Consider the following 23,364-nt stretch of genomic DNA (forward strand, 5'->3'; position numbering starts at 1 on the left):
TTTTAATAATCTTTACGGTCATAAACAATAAACATATTTTCAAAATAGCTAAACATCTAAAAATTAATAACAATGCAATAATTGTAATACATATTTGGTTTAGGGACTACGAGTATTAAAAAATGTCTTTTGTAAAAATGTTATAAAAATGCTTGTTGCAGTCTATCGTAAATTATTTGTAAAAGTCAAAGACATCAATATCTCATTACAACTACGATGGCACAACGAACTCACGTAAAAAACATGACTAAATAATTTGCGCCTGATTTAAAGCAAACCAAAGCATAATCTCTGTTTTCTTTGTATATGTTTCTAACGATGGCACTAGAGTACTTTTTACATTCAATATTTACAACTACTTTACAAATGTACAATATAAAATTTCTCGATATCCTTACCTTAAGACATAGATACCTAGACAAGCTAATAAGGCTCCTATGGATAATCTTACACTATTCGCACCTTGTGTGGGGTACGTGTGGACAGTCAACGCGTACGTTAATGAACTTAAACCTAAATCACTTGTAATCAGCACACTTTCTCTATTGATCATGTCAGCTATCTTCTCCGCTTCTAGAATACACACATTTAGTTGTAGATCAGTAGGATTATCCAGCATCGTTTCAACTGTGACAAATATCTCCAGTTCTATGGTGAGGTATCCCCTGAGAGCGCACTCCGCGATCTTCACATGTCTTTCAAGAGCTTTTAGAATGTTGTTGAGATTAATAACCGAAGCGGAAATGTTTGTGCCATACAGAGCTCTGTCAATTTGTTTCTTTGAATAAAGGATTCTCAAAGCTCCTCCACATTTCGGGCAGCAAGCGCCTGGAGCGGTGAAGCCGAGGCAGTTTTGATTTTTGAGGGGAGGACAGATGATCCTGTCGAAGGTGCACTTTGGTTCCATGAGGTCTGATATCGGACCCACCGCGAGGCACGGCCCCGCGTAGTCCACGCTGACGTACTCCGCCCATGCGGCACATTCAGATATGTAGGTAACGCCGTTTACGCCACATACTGGACCAGCCTGAAAAGCCCAAAAAGAATAAGCTCAGAGTTAAATCAAATTTAGTTTTTCTTCAAAGCTTCACTTTAAGAGAGTCTTTCGAAAATGAAACAAAATTAGTACTTAAATTTTCTAAGTATACTTACAGCAGAACATCCTTCCATACACACTCCCCAGTAGGCGAACTTCCTCCCGCTCATGACTAGGTGACAAGCGTTCGCATGTGTCCGTCCATCTGTGTCACATACTGGCAATACCGGCTGGGAGTTGCAGTTCACCGTGCTCGCTGAAGACAAAGATAAATCATTTTATATGGCCAGACATTTAATGTCAAAAAGTTTTGTCCTGAAGGGTAACTTTTTGTTGAAACCATCTGAAGCCGGTATAAGGTTTTTAAACTAGACAGTCAAAGCAATGGAAGAAAAATCTCGTCAAATTAATTTAGTAGTCAAAAGCAACGTGTTTGGGTCGAAGAAGAGTCAAAATCAAATGTACATGATAAGCAAAAATACGAACCACAATGGTATTGAGGGCATGAGGTCTGCAGTCTTGACAGGCAGACATTGGGAGCCGGAATGCAGACATGCCGGCGGCCGCAAGTTGCACTCGCGCAAACTGAACTGGTGCCGAACTCAATCTCACCGTCAGTCGCGCCTGCACATCTGAACAGTTAAAAAGAGAAAGATTAATACTTATTTTGTTTATGGCTGGAACGACTGAGAAAAACTAGGGCAGAATGAAGTCGCAGAGCATACGCGAGCTATCGCGTGATTCTAGCTTGAGCAGTAGTTGTGAGGTTCCTTTGAGTCGGTGGAAGTCCGAAATGTTCCCAAGGGGATGGCCCTTGAGTTATACCTTATACTGAAGTCACTAGCGTATCACTTCGGAGAAAAATTAAAAAAAGATGGAATGCAGTGTTTGGTTTCCTGCCGGTACATACTTGGCGAGGCAGGCGTTGGGGTATGGCGTGCGGGCAGCCCGCACCGGCAGATGGTGCGGCGGGCAGTAGCACGGCAGCGTGGCGCCGCGCCCGCACGCGCGCCGCGCACACACGCGCTCGCCGCCGCGACACGCGCACGCGTTGCACTCCATGTAGTACTTCTCACCTGCACACAATGCCCTACCATAAATTTCCAGAACTCGGATACAAACACAATATCACAAGCATGAGGCCTTGATACCGACCCTCTACTATTTCAAGGGTTGATATCTTCGTGGACGAGCCTATCCTCGAGGGAGGAAGAAGATTGCATCACACTCTTACTGATGATCGAAAACAAAAGAATGGTTGAAATCGAATGTATAAAACACTAATATATCTCACCTTGCATAACTTCCCTATCATGAAGTTGGCAATTCTCCATTTCTACACAAGGGAGTGGCTGGCAGTCTACTAGCCCCTTCATTCCACATCTACAGATCTTGAAACACGCCTTATGTAGAGAAGATGCCATCGGGACTCGCACCCACGAACCAACTGGAACCATTTGGGTGGAACTGTCGCCTGCAAAAAACAAAAGCCTCTATACCAATATCTAATCCATCAGAATAAAATATTTCTTAATGACAGTTTACTGACCTAGCGAGCATCCATCAACGCACGTAAACCGTTGACAGTTGCCTCCACGCAGACAGTTCCTGTTGATAACGCAGGTCTGTGATGCGTTGCACGGCGAGCCAGAACACGGTGACGTCACCACTTCCTTTGCCGACAGCAGTGGTGCCTCTGTACCTACGGATAAAGAACAATTACATGAGATTGCATAATAGAAGACTAATACACAGTTGTATTAGTCTTCTATTATGGCATAACGCCACATTATGGCATTACGGACATAACACTACATCTACAAAAAAGATTTTAGCTATTATGGAACACAGACACCATGCCCAATCGTCGTACTTTCAAAATCTGTGGAAGAAATACGAGATTCCGGACTAAAAAGATGGTCCACACGCACAAACACTTACTAGGTGACATGAACTGGTGTAGAGGAACGCAAGGAGCGTTAGGATCAGTCGGTGTCAATCTGGCACAGAGTGCTCGCGCGGTCAAGGTATGAGGTGCTCTAGACCACTCCACGCATGATGAGACAAGGCTGGCACATTCTTCAGCGCATAGTAAACTGCTGTGACCCTGAAGAAGAAATCATGATTTTTAGTTTAATGGTTGCGTAACCAAAGAATAAAACGAGACTTTTTACTAAGTTTGTTGGACCAGGCCGAGGGTCGATGGTAGACGATGAAAGATGATGAAATAAATACTACGTACCACGTACCACGTACGTACCACGTTCAAGCCATATATGATAGGCGAATACATACCTTTGCAGTACAGGGCTTGACATGTAAAGCACAGGCAACGCTTTTCCAAATGTCAATCGGACATTGTGTGGAATTTTTCAGAGGTAGCTCCATACCGGAAATGATTAGAACTCTGTAACAAGAGACACATGAACTCATTACATAACATAAAATAGTATTATTTCTTACTTAAGGACACAAAAAAAGAAAGGAAAGTAGGAAAATAACTTTAGTCAATCCTTCCCTATAAGAGAGTTTCCCTGCTATTGAACATTTCAAGCCCCTCTAGTAATATAGCTATGGTAATTCATAACAAAAATCTTACCCACTTCCCTTCTGCTCGGCGACCGCGAGATGTGCCTCGAGGTCAGCCTGTGCGGTGCAGGAACGGAACAGCGTCGTCGGCCTGCTGTTCAACTGACTGCAGTATGTGAGACCAGCACAGCCCAGCGAACATGGCGCATCCACTGAACAATTGCAACCATTTACATTCTCCTACAATAACATGGGCATAATGCGTTCTAATCTCAAACTACATAGAACCTTACTTTGTTAACCAATTAAACGAAAAATGTCCTAGTACATATTAAACCCATCCATAAATGAATAAATAAATAGCACCCAAAATACAGAACCACACCCACACAAATTTTGGTCCTGGGTCGAATAGAAAAATTCGAATGTGCTGTGAACTATCACTTTGCTAACGGACCAGTCAACAAAAAGTACATTAACAAAGACATTAAGTAATCGCAATTCCAACTCGAAAACAAATGCCTCGTTTCCTTGTAAGCATAACATTAAAACCACAAGACCTTTCAATTGTGACAATATTCCACGTCGTGAATAAATCTGTCTTTCGCTGACAGTACCGCCTAAGCAACATTGTTACATAAAACAAAGACAGATGCTACTGAAGTAATTAGAATGGCATATTCCAGGCAGATATCCTAATCTGCATGGTCGACGCGTTGTCTCATCAACGCACTGGAATGCCACATTAATATGGATGTGAACATTTAGCGAGGCTCTTAACTGCATATGTGTGGGTAACATGCAACTGTAATTTAAAGACCATGTCTGCTTCCCGTATAGGATAAAAGTGCAGTTAGAATTAGATACAGGCTTAGCTGGAGATTGTATGATGGTAAGTAGATTTTTAATTCAGACAAATACAATGCTTTCGTGATAATTATATCTGGGTTGAATTGGGAAATGAGAAATACGTACCATCGTCCATACATTCCGAGAGCACGATCTCCTGGGGATCGCCCAAACACTCGGAGTAAAACTTCTGCCAGTTAGTTTGCCAGCCGGTGTTGAAGGTCTCAAAACATAATCTCCGACAATTTATTGTCACCGCCTGAAACGAAGTTTTGATTCCATTAGTTTTGTGTACTTGACTACTTTTCGCGGCGACGAGTTAAGGAGTTGTTTGGAAAAGCAATAAAAGTAAAAGTTGAATTCCTTGGAGGGATTCGAAGTCGACAAAATTTCGACTTACTTTTTGACAGCAATGGAGTTTTGAAATGTCATGTGGGATGAGGTCTTTGGGTTCTGGGGGTGCGTCTTTCTTGAGGAAACATTGCCAGAATCCATCATGTATGGCAGGAGCTCCACAGTCATCTTCCAAAGCCTCCACGATCTCCTGCAGTACGCCGGTACTTCGCAGCACTCGTTCGCACGTCGGCTGGCATTCTTGCCGGTTTGATTCCCGACAGCAAGACAGATCTAATGAGCAATAAGAAATACTCGTGAATGTAGGTATTAAAATTTACTTCGCTATATTAGATTAAAATTTAGGGATTTTTTTGTGCCAAAATTAACATTTTTCAGAAATTGATAATTTCTTTGCAAATACTAATACCAACAGAATTTCTTTAAAACCGCGCATTATATACATATATGTATCTAAGAATCGTTCCGTATATTCTACTACATAAAGGACGAGGAATTCGAGGATATTAACAAGGTCATAATGAATTTCCGAAACACCACTTTTCCCAAACCAACGTAATAACTCTTTAACTTACATTTAAACGTGTCTGTAGAAACAACAGAGTCTGTGAGATCTCTGAGGCACCTCATGAGGTCAGGCGACTCTTCACATGCCTGCAACGCGGTGGCTCTCGCCTGCAGGTCTACACGAGACTGGCCGAGGCGCCACAACGCCTTCTGACACTCTTCATGACACATCATTGATTGGGTCTGCGCTGCGAGAATAGGTAGATAGTTATTTATTTGGATTAGCAATTTTCCTAAGCTTCGTCTTACAAAACTCATTTGAAGTAACATCATCATGGCAATTTACAAAGATATACAATAAATCTTCTAAGGAGTAGAACTCTGGAAGGTAAGTACTTCTAAGTTACGGAGAGTCATGTTTTTTGTTCTATGCTATTCAGAGCTTTTTTTCTCCGGCGACCTACAGATTGCTCTTTCTAGCTCCTTTTTATACCTTCAAGACTACTCACAACAGCACTGCTGGGCCTCTTCCTGCCGCTGCACGCAGTCAAAGAAGGCGATCTCATCTGAACGCCTGCATGCGCCCGCGCCGACGAGCGAGCTCTCGTTGGCGGCCATCGCGCATGCGTGCCGACATGACGTCAGCCGCCCCAGCGAGCAGCACGCGCGCCCCCACCACCCCGAGCCCGAGACTACCTCTGCTGAATGCAGAATGGTTATTGAAAACATGTTTGTTGGTGATCCATAGTTTTCAATGATAGTTAAAATAAAGTAATTAAATTAAAGAAATTGACTAGATATTATGATGAAAATTAAAAAATAAGTTGCTCACAGTTTTATTTGATAACAACATTGATCATAGTGTCACTTTCAAAGTGCGTAGGTACTTTAGTCAAGCTGAACGTAGAGACTTAGGAGGACATTAGCTAAGTGTAGTTCTAAAATACGGACGTAAGATAATTTTCGAAATAAAGCATGTTTCGATAATTACTTAATTACACAAATATAAATATAAAAGAAACTTATTTACGGGAGAAAAAATGGCGTACTATATTTCTCTCCAAATTCATAATAACATCAAAAACGAAGTAAACTAAAATATACAAGAATCTCAAAGATATAAAGTTTAGAATATTACCTTGAATCGTCTTGTTCATGCATATCCAAAATTCTATCTGGAACGAAAACAATTCATGAGACAAAAAACACACACATACCTATCATTTGTAAATCAAATTACGTCTTTTATCTGTTGTTTTCTCATCCACTATTGTTTGAAGTAACTCTATACATCGAAGGAAACTCTAAACCCACCCCAATTACAATACAATGCCGATAGGCGGTTTATTGACGAAAATGAATGAAGATTTATTTCTGGGTTCACTCAATACGAGACTAAACTTTGATTGTCTGAATGGATGGTATCGCCTTACGCCTACGATGGGGCACTCGCTGCTTTGACATTTAATCGTGGTTCAAAGCATATTGATTGGAAATAGGGGAATTTGGACTTCTAAAGGAAAAATATTTCAAGTTAATGTAAACCTTGAAACAGCAAAAACGTATTTTTTTTTTTATTATAAGGACAGGCCTAGTGCCTCGAGTTTAGGTAATGTTATTGCGGGTGTGGAAAAGAGATGAGGATATACACAGGGTAGAGCGGCGTCTCTTTTCCACTGTACAGTCTAGTATTCATAACCAAAATAGTAATATTAGTTTAAGATAATTATGTTGGTAGATCGTCAGGCTACTTCACCCAATGGTTAAATTGTATAAGTGAAAAGAACATTCTCATTTCTATCTATGAAAGTACTGTACTCACTAAGCGAGGTGTGCAAAATCTGTAGATATTTGGTACCCATTGTTCAAATGTTGATGTGTTTGACGCTATCTCTACTAGTGACATCTGAAACAAACAAACAAAAGGTAAATAGTAAATATAATTTATAATAAAAATTATATTCATAACTGTTAAACAGTAAACTTTAACCTGACACAAATTTATTGATCAACTGATTTTATTTCAGACATACGAATAAGTTGTAATAAAAGTTGTGCAACTGCCGAGGAACTGTTAAAACAACTGGTGAAACACGTGTTCCCTTCGGAGGACGTAGTAAAAAGTATTGCAGTAATTCCACTCGCGATACTGAGGGCTGCGAAAGAAAACAAATACATTTGAGAGTTTTACCCACGATCGGATTTGTCCCCCAAACAGCAAAATCAATTTAAAACCACGATCTTCGTTCAGTCTTTAATGCTTTGGCATCAACCAAAGATAGCCTACAGACAGACACAGCTTGGTGACAGACGATCAGACAAACAAAACAGCGGAGCCTCGTTAGTCGGTTTCCGGTTGATAAGTAACGTGTCTGTAATGCAAACTATCATTTTCATTCATTCGAGTTTTTTTTAATTAACGTTAACGTGGGATGACATTTCTTTGACCTAGAGCTAGCTTTGAGAAAACAATTGACGTTAAAAGATTAACCAATCATTATCCTTAGTAATGCGTCCTTGGCAGTGCGTAGTTGGCCTTCTGTAGCTCCCGACATAGCGTAGGGACACATCAGTCCCGAGTCGCGCTTAATGATATTAATTGATGTTCACATAGCTACATGTTGCTCAACACGACACTGTCACGGCGAGTCCCTTTTAAAGTATCCAGTTACGTTATCAATTTAGATGTATCTCTACTTTATTAAATTAGAATTCGGGTTCAACTCTCCAACATGAACTTGCTTTTATATAATCGTCTTAAATCAAAGACTGTCAACATAGACAAACACTTGTAGATACTGTGTTTTATTAAAATAATAATTCGAATATCACGATAGTGTTAACCATACATCTTATTGAGTATCTAATAAAAAAAACCATGTGGGTTTATTTCACATTCCGTTAAGCTATCAATTTTTAATTCTGACATTTTAACTAACAATATGTAGAAAAGATATTAAAAGTTATGACAATATTGATGGTAGTAGTAACTGTTACGTTGATAGTGTTGACACTGAGCAGAAAGACAATTGTTCCTTTTGTGGAAGCGAGACATCGCTCTACGCCCTGTACTATTATCCGTCCTGCTTCCACAGTCAACTGTCTTTGTTTTGGAGTTGATGGTAGGCGCTGTGATTTCGTAAGCTGTGCATAAATAAGTGAGATGTGCATCTGTTGGGTCGCGTTATCTCGTAGACGGCGCTACGGGGTTATCGCAGTCGCTCGGGAGGTGCGTACACATTACATAAACGCACACGATGTCTGCCAGCTGATAACAACTAGTTAATTATTTTTTCCCCAATTAAAAATCTTCCGTATGATGTAAGTTCAAATAAGATGAAGATTTATAGTTCATATGATGTTACGAGCTAAGTGATATTTTTGGAGATTTATTTTTATTCTATCTATTTTTATTCTATTCTTCTATATGTTTTGAAATGATTACGATGCTCTATTTTTTAAATAACCTATATAAAATATTCATTTCAAATGTACAGAAAATAAATAATATAATAACAATATCCCTTTTGGCAAAAGACTGCACAAAAAACAACATTATTCACAGTTTAATCACCCATGCTGACATCTTTGAGGACAAAATTTACGATATTTTCTTAAGTGACGAAAGGCAAAGGCAACAGAGTTTAAAAATACAAACACGCAGTCACGTCCATAGAATAAAAACGTGCATTAATTCAGCTCGGCTATTAAACTGTCACAATAACATCACAAAGTAAATATTAAGTTGTGATGGTACTGGAACATAATGTCATCGATTAACCTATAGCACCGGGGCTCGCGAAGTGTGAACAATGATCATTGTATACAAATCAGATGCGGTGCCAACAAGACTTATTCGAGACACACCATCTGCAATCATGGTTTATACTTCGACAATCGAAGAGACGCGCATTGATATTCAAATTCAACTTCAATGGTAATGTCATATATTCTTATAAACTTAATATCCTCATCAGTACCCGCGCCGAGTACCTCTTGTAGAATAAGCAGAAAGGATTGCGAAGCTTTATTAATGAATTCATGTTCCAACTCATTACTATGCCCGTTTAAATTACTTCCTTTCTGTCTTAGCGTCAGCGATTTCATAATACGAACGCCCACTTAAGAATGTGCTTCTTCAACGTTCGCCTAACGTCAGAAGCGGATCGTTATTAATTCATCCGTATAATCGAGTCAACGTAATCGAGTAAATATCGAACTCAGTCTCCTTTAATTTTTATTTCGTTTTTAGAGGCGTTTACCCATAAATAATTATGTGCAATCAAATTAATTAAAATGTCCAATCGAGTCGTTATTTTTAAATGTAGAGATCGTTTTGTCTGGACGTGAGTCACTCTCCTCAGCCGGCAGACAACTCTAACCGACATAGTATGAGTGTTGGCAGCATTCACCGCCGCACTCCAATATAACTTCCTAATGCGACAGACACAATTAAACACACGTCGAGCAAACCGAACGAGCTCGTCTCGTCATTATCTTCAGAAAATTAAGTCAATTCCCTGCAACCAATCAAAACTTACATATTTTTATAAAGAAAATGTAGTCTAAAGAATATTAGACACGGCGTTAGAAAAATACTCTACAATTAAATTAAACGCAATTGTACAGCGATTAATGTCTTAATAGATTCTTTTAAGTCACTGTAAGTCAGATATATTACTGTTCACATCGGCATGCCAAGAGCAAACTGTACAAATTAAGAGAATTAATCTTGGAATGACGTCAGGGAACAATATCTAAATGCCGGGCGACGGAATAACAGACGACAAAATATGGCTGCGGAAACGCAGTCAAAACAACAGAGCATACGTACCAAAATAATCAAAGTAGCTTCTGAAAAAAATCAGTTAAAATTCAACCCACGATGAATATTTTGTGAGTGGGGACAGAAAAAAGTATCCGTTTATATGACAATGATACTGAGGTGGTCTCCCATGGTATTAGCATGGAGACAATCGGATGTGGTTGACATCATTGCGCTGGCATTGACGCCATGACAGTTGACACGTCCTGTGACATACGTGGCCGGAATGCTAGTTTTATGCAAGTATTCAATCATCACCTATACTTCCTGGATATGTTTACTTTAACACTAAAAGCTAGACGTGATTCATTTAATATGCAGCTAGCTTAATTAGATTCATTGACGTCTATTTAATAGTTCGCAACCACGAGACTGATACAAAAATGTCAATATTTACGACGCGTTTAAACTTTGATTTACAGATATACTGGTAGTAATATAGTTATAAATATGTCTCCTTAGTGTGTGAAAATAATTAATAGCAATTGTATTCACCGCAAACGCGACACATTTATAGCAAAACGCAACTGATGAGACCATTACATTTTGAGCGTAAATCAAAGATACAGAAACCGCCTTTCACTCGGCAGTACAAATGTACTGAGAATGATCTTGGCTGACTTTGACTTGTACCTCACACTCAACATTCATACGAGGTCCAGCGAGCTTCACGACCACCGATTGGTATCACTGATAAAATAGAGGTCCTCGACCTGTTTTGTGACAAATAGCACCATTCAGGGAACCTCAAAGACAATGAATCTATTAGAATTCGGAACGCACGCGCGGGAACCATACCATTCTGCATATACAACGTAATAATAATAGGTCTAATAAAATTTTACTGCTCTCCGGTGCATTTTGCGGCGAAATCGCGCATTAACTGGTCGTTCTCAATTGGGCAGTGTTAGTTATCTGGCGCTTTATTTGTTTCCCTCTACATTGCTCTTATACGTAGATAGGTTTGTTGTAACATCACGCCAGCTTCCCGATATGTGAGAATTATGATAATTGCACGTTATTTCCAACGCCGAGGCATCCCTGGTGAATAGTGCTACAAAATTTGTCAATCAAACAATGTTTAATAATGTAAAGTGTTAGCAAAACCATTATTTACAACAATACAAATTTACCAAATTCATAATTAAGGACACATCGAAAATGACTTTTCGTCCATTAATCCAGAAAAAAATGTGAAAAGAAATTCTCCTACATCATTAGAACATTTCTGAAATAATTAATTAAATCTTCAACCACTTTACGCTGTCTATTGTTAAAATATATCTTTAATTAATCCGCACTGTTCCAGAGAAAGTTTCCACAGAACAAAGACATTGAAATAAGCTGGAAGACTTCGCCAATGGACTTATTTATTTAGTTAGAACACGTATTGAAAGAAAGTCTCTTAAAGCTTTGAGTTTTTATTTAACTGCGACATTTTTTTAGACCTAATTGCAGGACAGTCGTAAAATGCAAAGTCAGAAAGTCTAATTACAAAAAGTGAAGTTTTAAGAAAAAAGTAAAACTGACTAAACTAACTAAATTAGTTATTAAAATAGACAAAGTAACTAGCAATTGTCTCTACACTGTGGGTTGTGATAGTGAGAATAATGTAAGCTAGCACCGGTGGTAACGTGTGATACCACCGCGGCGCAGCGCAGGTAGCAGCATGCGTCACTGTCAGTGCCTTATTGGATATGCATGACCACAAACCTGGTGAACATATAGGTAATAAACAAATTGGAATCGATTCCCAGACAAATATAACTTAATTTATTATTTATTCATTTATTCATTTATTTGGTTACACTTCTTTTACAAGAAATATACAATGGCGAACTTAATGCCAGAGGTATTCTGAAAACTTTGAACTATAAGAAACAAGTAAATTGTTCTGAAATATGCCAGTCTGATCCTAATAAAAGACCTAGCAGAAACGGCTCGCATAAAACATTAATAGAATAATTACATGCACTAATAAATCAACTCCGAGCTCATGATATCTTAAAGTGCCGCAACACCTAATAAAGTTCTAAAGCACCATTTCGGGGCTAATTAAAACACAAAGGGTTTTCAGTTGACAGAATAAAACGAAGTACGCAGTGTACACTGAACGACGCCCTAAATAGTTTAGCAACTACCCGCCTGTAATTATTGCCGCGGGGAAGCCGGCGGCGCGTGGCGGCCACTCTCGTGCCCAGCCTGCAGGGTTGTCACCGATGCAATTGCTGCGACACATGTTTCAATTGCTCTACCATGTCTATTATCTTCAGGGCTTCCCGGCTATTTTCATTTTGTATTGTTCCGATTTATCAGCGTCGCGCTTCGTATAACAAACAACACCAAAATAGCGAGCCCAGCCAGTAATCAAAGGACGGAATCAAAACGGCACCACCGTAACAGCTTTGATGTTTCTTTGTAAATTTGTTTTGATGTCATTCCTATGGCTTGATTTACATACCGACCAACACGATTCCTTTAGAAATAACTGACTTTGAATCGAGTATTTCAAACGCGCGAACTATCAGTGGCTTTACACTAAGACAGTTTGTAAACATAATATTCAAAGTGAAGAATTCTCGAACTCCTAAAGTATTTTTGTTCGTTATTAGAATACTTAAGCAAGTCGAAAGCGTAGGAAATAAGGTGGGTGTTTTATTTGTTAATTCTTTTTTAAGACAGTTGAGACATTTAATGACGCCGGGACGTGTGTCTTGATCACTAAACTCTTTTGTCGGAAAAGCAATAAAGTGTGGCCAAAACGATGAAGACGTCAGTGTTCTGTAGAGCGGCGACACCGCACTGAGCAGTGATTAACGAGCTGGTGACATTCTATTCCCCTTCCTCCCAAACTAATCCCGTACTTGTCCTAGAACATAACAATACGGCAACATTCCGCTGTTTGATTAAACTTTACGGATTAAGTTTCATTCACAAAAAATATGGAGCGAGACTTTTAATTAATATCATGAACTACTTCTGTCGATTCGACGCTGCTAATTTGCTTTCTGTCGCATTTTCGTGTCGTGTCAGACTTCTAATAGATTTTAAAGTAGAATTGTAGCTAAAAATAAGTCTACCTAATTTCCGTAGTTTTAATTGGAAAACTAGTAGAGACAGCGAACATTTTTGAACTTTCCTAATACTCTCTTAAAAAAGAAGCTCAATTCCAACGTTTGTACTTAGAAGTATAAGTATTCATCTTAGCACAGCTATCAATCGTTGGTTTAATTGTGAGTGTTGACGGACTTCATCTTTATGTACACATGAGTGTCAATTTTAATAAGATATTACGTATCGAGTTCCGAGAGTCGCCGTGTCGCGGACGTGGGACGGACAGACATGAAAGGATTTCAGACGAGTCTATTTTCACCCGCTTTGAACCGTCGGACGTTTGTGTTTGTTTGTGTTCGCAACTTTCAAGTTGAAGGCGAATGTGTCACGGATTATGTTATTACTTTAGTACCAATTTATTGCAGATATAAGGATTTTTGGTTTGCTGCCTAGTTAAGTGGTATTTATGACTGCAGCTGTAGGGAGAGCTAATCATAATAAACTTGGTCAAGATCATGAAGTACATAAGTAACGCAAACACATTTAGAATGTAGATAAACTTGTTTGTAGCGCAGTTTAGAAATATTCATGGGTTTAGTTTGGACTGTTACAAATATTTAAGCAGTCAGGCAGCGAGAGAGCCTGGTAAACACCACTGAAGTTGGGGTACGTGCGCGGCATGCGATACAGGCCGGCGCGGGCTCGGCATCCCGATCACGGCGATCACGGCCAACAAATTCCCGATACGACGGGCCCGTGGTGATTGTCACGGCTGACGATCCCTCTAACTAAATGTCACGTGCATGCAATCCCTGTACACCATGTAAATGTCCAGCATAGGGAACGAGTTGAATTAAAATTGACTTGTCAATCCTTACTTAATATTTTAAATGTGAAAGTAACTCTGTCTGTCTGTCTGTCTGTTACGCTTTCACGTCTAAACCACTGAACTGATTTTAATGAAATTTGGTACAGAGATAGAGTTGACCTAGAGAAAGAACATAGGATAGTTTTTATCCCGGAACTTTGAAAGTTCTCTTGGAAACACGATATAACCGACCATGCTCGACGCGGGGGAAACCGCGGGCGAAAAGCTAGTTGTATATAAAGTTTAAATATGTCATGTTTTGTCTATCATATAGACTGCAGTGGGACAATAAAGAATAATCAGGTCAACTAATTTAATAACTCAACATTAAAACTACAATTTAAATAAGAATCATCCATCAGACCCAAAAGAAGAATCAATTGATTTTGGAAATATAACATCTGCCAATGGTCCCCGCCAGGCTCCATATGGCCTTATCATCAATTCGGTCTGACATAATCCAGCGACAACTTGGTGACAGTTTTATGTTGGATGATAAATTATTTTCCTGTAGTTAATATTCATTTTCGCGTACTCGTCAAAATATTTATGGTGCCAAACGAATTTAAAAACGGGCGTGACGGCGTGACAACCTCGGTCATTCGCTTGCGAATCAAAGAAGCCGCCGTCTTTGATCTAGTTGCCTGAAGCCGTACGTATAGCGCACAGCTGAAAAATATTAATAAAAATGTTTGCGATTCGGTCGAGCTGTACGCTGAGGGCAATAAACATTAGTTTCAATGAATATGAACAGTAATACAACGCGAGATTGCGCGTCGTCGTGTCGTGTATCTAATAAATACGCTTGTTCACTTGTCGAGTAAACCATTATGGCAGGGTTGGCGGACTGTTTGTTTAACATTCCGCCGGTCACATAAAAACGAGTCTTTTGAATTGGCAAAATTTATTCATAGCACCAACAAGCTTTTCGTTTTTCCTTTATATTGTAATAAGAAAAGGTGTTGGTCTATACTGATTTTATTTTCTCCCCAAATAAAACTCGTCACTGTTCCTGGTCTTATTAGAAATTCTTGCCTAATAACGCAGAGGAATTCTTGACATAATTTCAGGGAGCAGTTGTTTTTTCAGCTTATTGCATGTCGGGGGGAGTGGGTCGCACTCCACACACGCTCACTAGATTCATCACTGCCACGCTATAAATTCCACAACAATTTATGAGATTGTTACATCTTAATAAACCTACAGATGTTCTAGCATACTACATCATCAACATTATATTAAGATCCGCTACAATATAATTTATTATATGTTTGTTTTTACACCGAAATCTTGTAGACGTTGGCAGAGGCTAGCTAACATTTTTCAAGAGTTTTCAATACAAAACTTTTCTTTAAACTGTCTTTGTTACCTTGATATCTATAACTCAAATCTATTTTAGTGTAAATATTTTCGACAAACAAAAACAAACGTCTTGAGTGTTGAGACTATTTCAAGATATAGTATAGAATACCTCAATAAATTTCATCAACTCCGTCCGTAGCCAATAAAATCTCTTTCGTTGTTGTCACTAGATAGTGCTGCTATTTCAATAAAACTTTATAGCTTTGTATCATTAACGGTGAAAGGGTGGCCTGTTTCGGGAAAAACCCGAAACAGTTTTCATGATGGCTACGTTTTGATGTCATTACCCTGTCCACCCCCGCGAATGGCCGACGCCGCTATTAAGCTATTACACTGGGTAGCCGTGCCTTGTCATCTAGCACCAATTACATACATTCACGTCAAACAAACTTTTCCATGTACGACAAATTACCATTCATTTGTCCTCTAATTATTTTTCTATTCACGGATAGATGGGTAGTGTATCTATACTACCTATACTTTCAGCTCAATTAATTTTCAAAGGACATTTACAAGGGGTTAAGTGCGTTTAATAGCCAGTTTAACGAGGAGTCACTTTATTTAGATTGTCTCCGTCTCGACCCCGCTGAGTTGTAACAAAATCACCAGATGAATTAGGGCTGTGGCGTCATTATCGTATCGATTATCATCAGCGATAAGAAAATAAATCGATAAACTATTATAGTCTTGTTAATGCTTTGTACTTTAAGTAAATTAACATATCCTTAAGTAGTAAAGTAGTGGTCATAAGAATCTACTACAATGTCATATTGATTATCTGAAGTCTCCGTGTCATAACAAAATTTTATCGAGTACATTTATGAGCATACAAAGTATCAATGGTGGCGCGTAACTTATTCCACGGGTGTCGCGGGGGAGGAAGCGGCCGTCACGCGGTGTTCCCTAACAAGACGGAATTAAATACGAATGTATTAGTGCACGGCGCTCGTCTCTTCTTACGCGCTTTAATAATATTTAACTTTTATTCAGTCGACGCGCCTTCTTGGAACGGACCGCTGTGTGACGCGATTCTTGATTAGGATCGACGCGGCGACTCCACTGATTTCCCTAGCATAATATTTCAATAACGCAGGAAGACACGCCACCGAAGAAATCATAGATGATTTTGTTGATGTCAACGTATTCTTTATTTGTTTTAGATGAAACGTAACATCAAAGACGCGGACGAACTCTATAAAAGGAATTCAAACGTTTCAAAGACGAGTCAGTTGCTTTGTGGTTCTGAGACACCATTATGTTGAAGAAAATATTGAATGACCTCGGCGGACGCGGATAAAAATATCGACGGCCGAAAACTTTTGGGGAAGCAATAAATCTACTTAATTAGTCAACTTCGCTTTTCACTGGAAACTGTGATTGGAAATGTTTTTTGGTTACGAATAAGATTAAGTTGGTGTCATGTTGCAGTTTGTCAGGCGCGAGCCAGTAGGATGTCAGTCGGTGGTGTGGAGGATGCCTGCGTGCGTGAACGAGTGATATGACACGGTCAACGCCGCACATGAGAAAATGTGATCGATTAGATCAAAGGCTTTGCATGCAGCCCCACGGGCCTGAAAAATGCGGTCAAGTGATGAAGATCGCTCACCTTGTCGCACACACTGCGACACGTCCCCTCGGCTTTGTCACAGCAAGCTGTTATGTCTGGAACAAAATTAGAAACATTAATACTACGAATGTTTTATAGCATCCAACTTATTTGTATAGGAGAGGGATCAGCGTACAGCACAACAGCTGGGGCCACACCACAATAAAGTAGCTGTGACAGTTACAGATGACGGTATAAAGCTTTGATCTATTTCCTCTAACGAGCGCTTTTATTCATATCACTCCATGTTATTGCTACGATTTAGATATCGAGACGAATAGCCAGCACAAAGTACTGACGTACGTGCCTGACCTGAAAATACTGGCTCACCGGTATCTACGGATTAAAATAAATATAAACTGTTTCACAACACCAAAATAAAACAAAAGAATAAAACGTCGAGTAATTATAAAGCTTTTCATTATTAAAACATAATTTATTATTTAAACATATCAGGGCAAATTAGCTTTGGCTTAAAAACTCATCTAGTATTTCAACTAGAACTCATTCAGAAACTAAAGTCATAAACAACGTCATAAAATTAACACCACCCAATAATGACGTTAGTCTCTATCTCTATATTTTGCATAAATACGAAGGTAATTACTTTCAATAATACTGGAGAAAGCTGAGGTATTTACAAAGTTGTCGGGACCAGTTTAATGAGCCAATCCCAGCCCGATTTTGTTAGAACTAAATTATAGGAAGTATATATGTAGAGTACCTACAGTTTTGCAGTTAAGCTGGATCCACACCATCTCTCGCTCAATCGTGTTCACTAGGTAACACAAATGTTGGAACAGAGAGTAATCAAATTTGATTCGAGCTTCCCTACTTTGTTTTATGTTTGTGAACTAACGCCTGTAACGATTCTCGCAAATATTTAACTTGGTTGTTAAGAACAGTTTCATGACAAGACACGAGCGTTATCACACGTTACCATGGTCTAAATTGTTCATGTAGATGACTGTATAGGCATACTTCATCAATGGATTTTCCATGAACTTCATATTATTAGTGAACCTAAATGGCAGTGTATACTGCCCATTACAGGAAGGATAGTTTAGATCCATGATTAAGTTGCTGTAAACCGGATAATAACATCATATTCTATTAAGCCGCCTATACTATAACCTACATAACCGCGTAACTACTAGAACTGCCACTCAACGCAAAATATAGATGTGAAGGGCTATTAATAATTTCCTCTTCATGCCAGAAACGAGATAAGGATATTTACTGATCGAATTCCAAGTAAGACGTTTTATTCACAAGAAACTTTGAACCAAGTGGAGGTAGTGGAGCCAGGATAAGTGAATAGACTAATTGAGCGTTTCTTTTCCATGAAACGAAATTAATTAAACATTTCTCTTTTTACTTTGAGAACATTTTATGGATCTTATATCTCTAATGCTGTTACAGTGAGCATCAAATTGTAGAACCACTTTTTTAACGTTCAAGAATTTCAACGGTATGTTGATTTTTTTTCTTTTGATGTAACATGGGATTAAAGATAGAATGAAAATAATCTTACCTTGTGCGTTGACACATGCTATGGTTACTATGAGGTATATAGCACTTGACTTCCACGCATGGCCATGCCTCCGACGGTACCGGCTGCAACTCCTACTGCTTTCCATTTTCAATAATTACTGCTACAATTTTATGCTACATCTGTAAAATGAAATATGTATTAAATTATTTCGTAAGAGAGCCAAATTTTGATCAAACAACACTTTTTGACGACCTCCGTGGTCGAGTGGCGTACGCACCGGTTTCAAGGTGTCGCTAGCTCTGAGGTCCCGGGTTCGATCCCCGGTCGGGTCAATGTAAAAATTCACATTTGTACATTGTCTCGGGTCTGGGTGTTTGTGGTACCTTCGTTGTATCTGAATTCCATAACACAAGTGCTTTAGCAACTTACTTTGGGTACAGAACAATGAATGTGATGTTGTCCGCATTTATTTATTTTATTATTATTTTTAAGCCTGCTTCAGTAACTCAAGTAAACCAAAATTCCCAGTTCCTTGAATTAGAATACTATCCCATAGATTCCCAAAACCCCATTTTTAGGAAGAAAAAATGTTGGTAAGGAATCGACCCCAATCTGTTAACGCTAAAAGGTAGAGCTGTCGGCTCAAAGGGCGGGTAACTCGATCTTGGCCGGTACCAACCAGGTCAAAGGTATCTAGGCGAATTGAATTGCCGCAATCAACCTTTTTACTCAACAACACAGTGCACCTCAATTGAGTCATCACCGATCAATACATCAATAAAATCAATCGCATCAATAAATCAACCAATCCCCGCGTGATTGATGCTCAGTACTTCACTCGTAACGACTACGCATAGATACCAATTATTTTTACACAATACTAACTGAACAGTCAACAACAAAAGTGGCACGTAATACAAATTACCATAAAAATAATTAAACCCTCGAATTTAGTAGGTCGTTAACAAATCATATTAGTGTCTAAACATAGTATTTTATGAGCCCTACCGGCTTGTAACGTAAGCTTTTGATATCAAAGTCGGCGTGAGGAAGACTCGTTAATTTATCACATTACCGCCTTTATCGCCGTGTTGGGACTAATTAGTGCGCGTTCTCATTTACAAGTACGACACGGTACGCTCGTAAGCTGCACTTAATAAAATGAAGAGAATAGACAAAAGAGTTACATCACGACGCGCGTAATTGAAAATCAGTCCCGAAGGGTTTGCCAAATACGTTGGCATATTCATGCCAAGTTTTTAAGTGGTTCTTTCTTGTTATTAATTATGATTTTTAGCTTAGGCAGCTGGTAAGTAAGCTCTTACAGTGAGAAAAGTTAATTTTACAATTTTTATAGCGTTAATAAAAGTGTTCTCGGATGATCTCAAATACACGTAGTACTTAACGCTAATGATAGTTGGCCGTGGTAAATGTAGATAAAAATGTATTGTAAAATTCGTAAGTACTTGTTTACTATAATAAATCATTGTCATTTAGACAAAACGTGCCGAACTCAACGAATTCTTGCAACATTTCTGTAAAATATTTTTTTTTCTAATACCTATTCGTGTTCATTTCCTGCATTCAAAATTAGTATCTCAAGTAAGTACAAGATGTCCGGAAGGGAATCAGACCGTAACAGACATTAAGGACGAAGCCGGATAACGAAATCGTAAGTAAATTAATGAACAGTCGAGAGAAAAGATTTTCTCCATCCGTCGAAAAAGAAGGCGTTAATAATGTCAATGTTCTTTTTTCATGTTCTAATTAACAGCCAGCAATACATCTTAGACTGCGACCTACATTCCGAAATGTTAATTAAATCGTCGGCATATCAAACTATCGTTTGACTGTAACAAATGTACAAGAACACATGTAAGCGGCCACAATAACATGTGCTCACATTAATGCGAGGTACGTGCAGCATTTGCGTTCACAGTCGTCGGCCAAACTTTTCGCACAAATCAAACGGGAGCCGGCGGACCGTGTGAATCCACTAAACTAAAATAAAAATGCTTTATAGCCACACGGACTCGACTCCAAGTAAACTTAGGCTTTAACGCTGTTGTGATGTCTAGAAGTTTTCCTTTGAGGAGGTTAGAAGCTCTATAAATATTTGAGATGCTATTTAAACTTTTTCCTCACGTAAATTAAAAAGAATGGTCAAGACAGGCTGGTGGAGATCATGGAAGTCTGATTGCATTTAAATAGGGAGCAAACGGGCTTTTAAAATTGTAAAAATACGTGTACGTTTAGTATATTTTAGTGTAGGTATCCACTTCTACAATGGACCAATACAGTTTCCATAATACAGTAATATTCGCAACTTAAACTGCTCCCAAGAATACAATTAAAGAAGAACTTACGCCATAAAGGAAAACAGTAACAAAAGTATCCTAACAACCCTTAAGCCAAAGAAAATGGACTTGAGCTTCATATAAAATTAATGAAACGAATAATAAACTTTACGTTTATTCTTTTTTATACTGCTAAGTAAGGTGTTACATATCTATACCAAGGGAGATAACTCTAGGAAAGAAAAATAGATATAGCAATAGTTTCAGTTTGAACTAACAGCCTGGCTATCCAGTCGGGATAGTTAATTTATGTTAGACTACGACCATGTGCGAAGGTTGGATCAATTTAATTATCAGAGAAACACATTTTCAGAAAATTATTTTTGTTTCTTTTTACAAACATAATCGTCTCTCGCAGCCTTGAAATACCTTTAACTATAAGGTAATATTTCAAGTATTTGACTAAAATAGTAAAAAAAATAATAGGCAATATGATGTACCAGCTTGAGTATGGTTCTCAATTAATATTTCTCGTAGGCCAGAAAGTTATAGATGAGCTATTGAAAAATGGCCTTAACTCGGTTTCAGCCCATTAAACGTTTACTCATTTTAAATAATTAACGTAACAGTATTTAATTGCATTTAAACTCTTTGCACGAATTACCACAATTTATTAAAACCTAAGCTTATTCGAAACAATGTAGGCGTTAGGAATGCTTGCCCTACGTGTCCCGCGTAGGACAAAGTCGTCGAAAGTGATACCACAGTCACATAAAATTGGAATAAAAATCCCATCTTACGTGGTTATAAAATATCTGTGTACCAAAATTTCCTCCAAATCTGTTGCCTTTTTGCGTAAATATACAAAACTGACGTATTTTCAACAAAAACATGCGATATCCTTAAAAACTCAACAAACAGAGAAGATAAAAGTATTATTAATGGGTATTTCCGGGCCGGATACCAATCATTACAAATTTACAAATGTTAGCTACTAATAATTCCCAAATTATATGTAATCATTATCAAAGACATAGAACGAAATATACGATAGGAAATTATATTTCTAAATACACGAACCACTAATACTGTTTGATCTTATATTTTATCTATAATTCATTACAATACTTTGTCATTAAAAACATCAAAGCTATATTTTCTTTGATAAAACATCAAAGGTATGCAAAATATTGCTACAAGCGTTTTTATAACAAATTACGGTACTCAGAGAATGTTTCATTTTTTACATAACAAATATAGACTATAAAAATATTAGAAATGTAAAAAGTTTATTTATGAAGCAACCTACTTACTTATTCCAGCATTTTATTGCTTTAATTTATCCGCAAGTATTATCCGGTCGTTTCGTTTTGACATCTTTTAAAACCCGGACGTGTCTTATCAGTATAGTTTATAGCTAATCGCAATTTTGCACTTAAGATAAAAAGTTTTTTTTTAACACACACACACTGAACTCATAAACAAACAAAAAATTCAACAAGAAAATATAAGGTAATAAAAATGTAAAAAGTTTTTCACTCAATTTTCACGAACATTTCACGATAATAAAATTCGCGCGCTTTTCGTAAGTCTCTAGCACAACCTCCCCCACAACCTTTCTCGCGCCAAATTGACGCGTTACTAAATAGACCGGCATAAATTCATTCAACTCCAGTTTCTACACATTCCGTCTTTGTCACACGTATGTTTACATGAATATCGTTATCTCTTTCCCTCGCTTCCGCCTGATGAACCCTATTGAGCTCGTTAGTCATTAATTAATTCTGCATAAGAAAATTACTTTTAATTTAAACAGTGCACAGATGTGACCAATTTTGTTCAGTTACAGGGCTTGGTATAAAACTAAAACTTAATTTGATTTATGTGATTTTTGTAACGCAATGTGCTATAAAATGTGGATATGTAAACACATAATGATCTGTGTGTACGAGAATTACAAGACTCTTTCGTTTGTGATTCTATTAAAATGTTTGTATATCTTTTTATCAATTAAAAGTTAAATGATAAAGTGTATTACGAAAGTCTGCATGTTGCTTTTTATTTTTTCTGTGTCATATTATACTGGCTAATAGAAAGTCTAGTAAAAATAATTAAGTATTTATCTCCCGTATATAATTGTGTATGGACCACACAGATTTACGGGAGACGCCCAAGTACAGTGAAGTTCGATATTTATCAGTGCTTCTAAATTTATTAACACCCTGTATTTCCTTCCGATGGAAGAGTACTGAGATTTTCTAGAACAATTTGTTCCAGACCATCCTTTTTCTCTTTCGACTTCTAATTCTAATAAATTTCACGATTTCTTAGAAACTTGGGTTGCTCTGATATTTCAGAGCAAGCTTTGAATTACCTTCCGAAGATTTTTATTTACCAAGCGCCAAGGAGTAGTATGTATTGTTTTAGTATGGTCAAATACATAAACGTCTTGTCAAACCGAAACAGGTAGTAGTTATTGAGCGTACGTACGTAAAATCAGTTGATGTAAATAAACAATAAGATTATCAGAATATTTTCAGAAACACGACATATTTTTTTGTACTCGAAGTGACACAGCTAGG

General features: G+C 38.0%; 1 protein-coding gene across 4 annotated transcripts; it reads right to left on the bottom strand.

Moving 5' to 3' along the window:
* Positions 1-19: 19 nt before the first annotated feature.
* Positions 20-22,738, bottom strand: LOC113507631 (reversion-inducing cysteine-rich protein with Kazal motifs). 4 transcript variants are annotated; one of them, XM_026890515.1, is made up of 18 exons: positions 22,096-22,738; positions 18,525-18,664; positions 16,991-17,046; positions 7,098-7,181; positions 6,414-6,450; positions 5,785-5,973; positions 5,344-5,523; positions 4,815-5,041; positions 4,541-4,673; positions 3,636-3,777; positions 3,332-3,443; positions 2,978-3,143; positions 2,586-2,738; positions 2,331-2,510; positions 1,947-2,112; positions 1,523-1,668; positions 1,153-1,292; positions 20-1,027 (listed from the first exon to the last, which is right to left on the bottom strand). In XM_026890515.1, exons 2-18 carry the CDS (start codon positions 18,628-18,630, stop codon positions 395-397), a joined length of 2,850 nt encoding a protein of 949 aa, XP_026746316.1. In that variant the 5' UTR covers positions 18,631-18,664; positions 22,096-22,738; the 3' UTR covers positions 20-394. The 4 variants fall into 4 exon arrangements, with proteins under 4 accessions (XP_026746316.1, XP_026746314.1, XP_026746315.1 ...); XM_026890513.1 differs by having other exon boundaries at positions 5,785-5,976; XM_026890514.1 differs by having other exon boundaries at positions 5,785-5,976; positions 22,092-22,738.
* Between the last annotated feature and the right edge of the window lie 626 nt (positions 22,739-23,364).

Source organism: Trichoplusia ni, unplaced genomic scaffold (assembly GCF_003590095.1).
Source record: "Trichoplusia ni isolate ovarian cell line Hi5 unplaced genomic scaffold, tn1 tig00002984, whole genome shotgun sequence".
Lineage (NCBI taxonomy): Eukaryota > Metazoa > Arthropoda > Insecta > Lepidoptera > Noctuidae > Trichoplusia > Trichoplusia ni.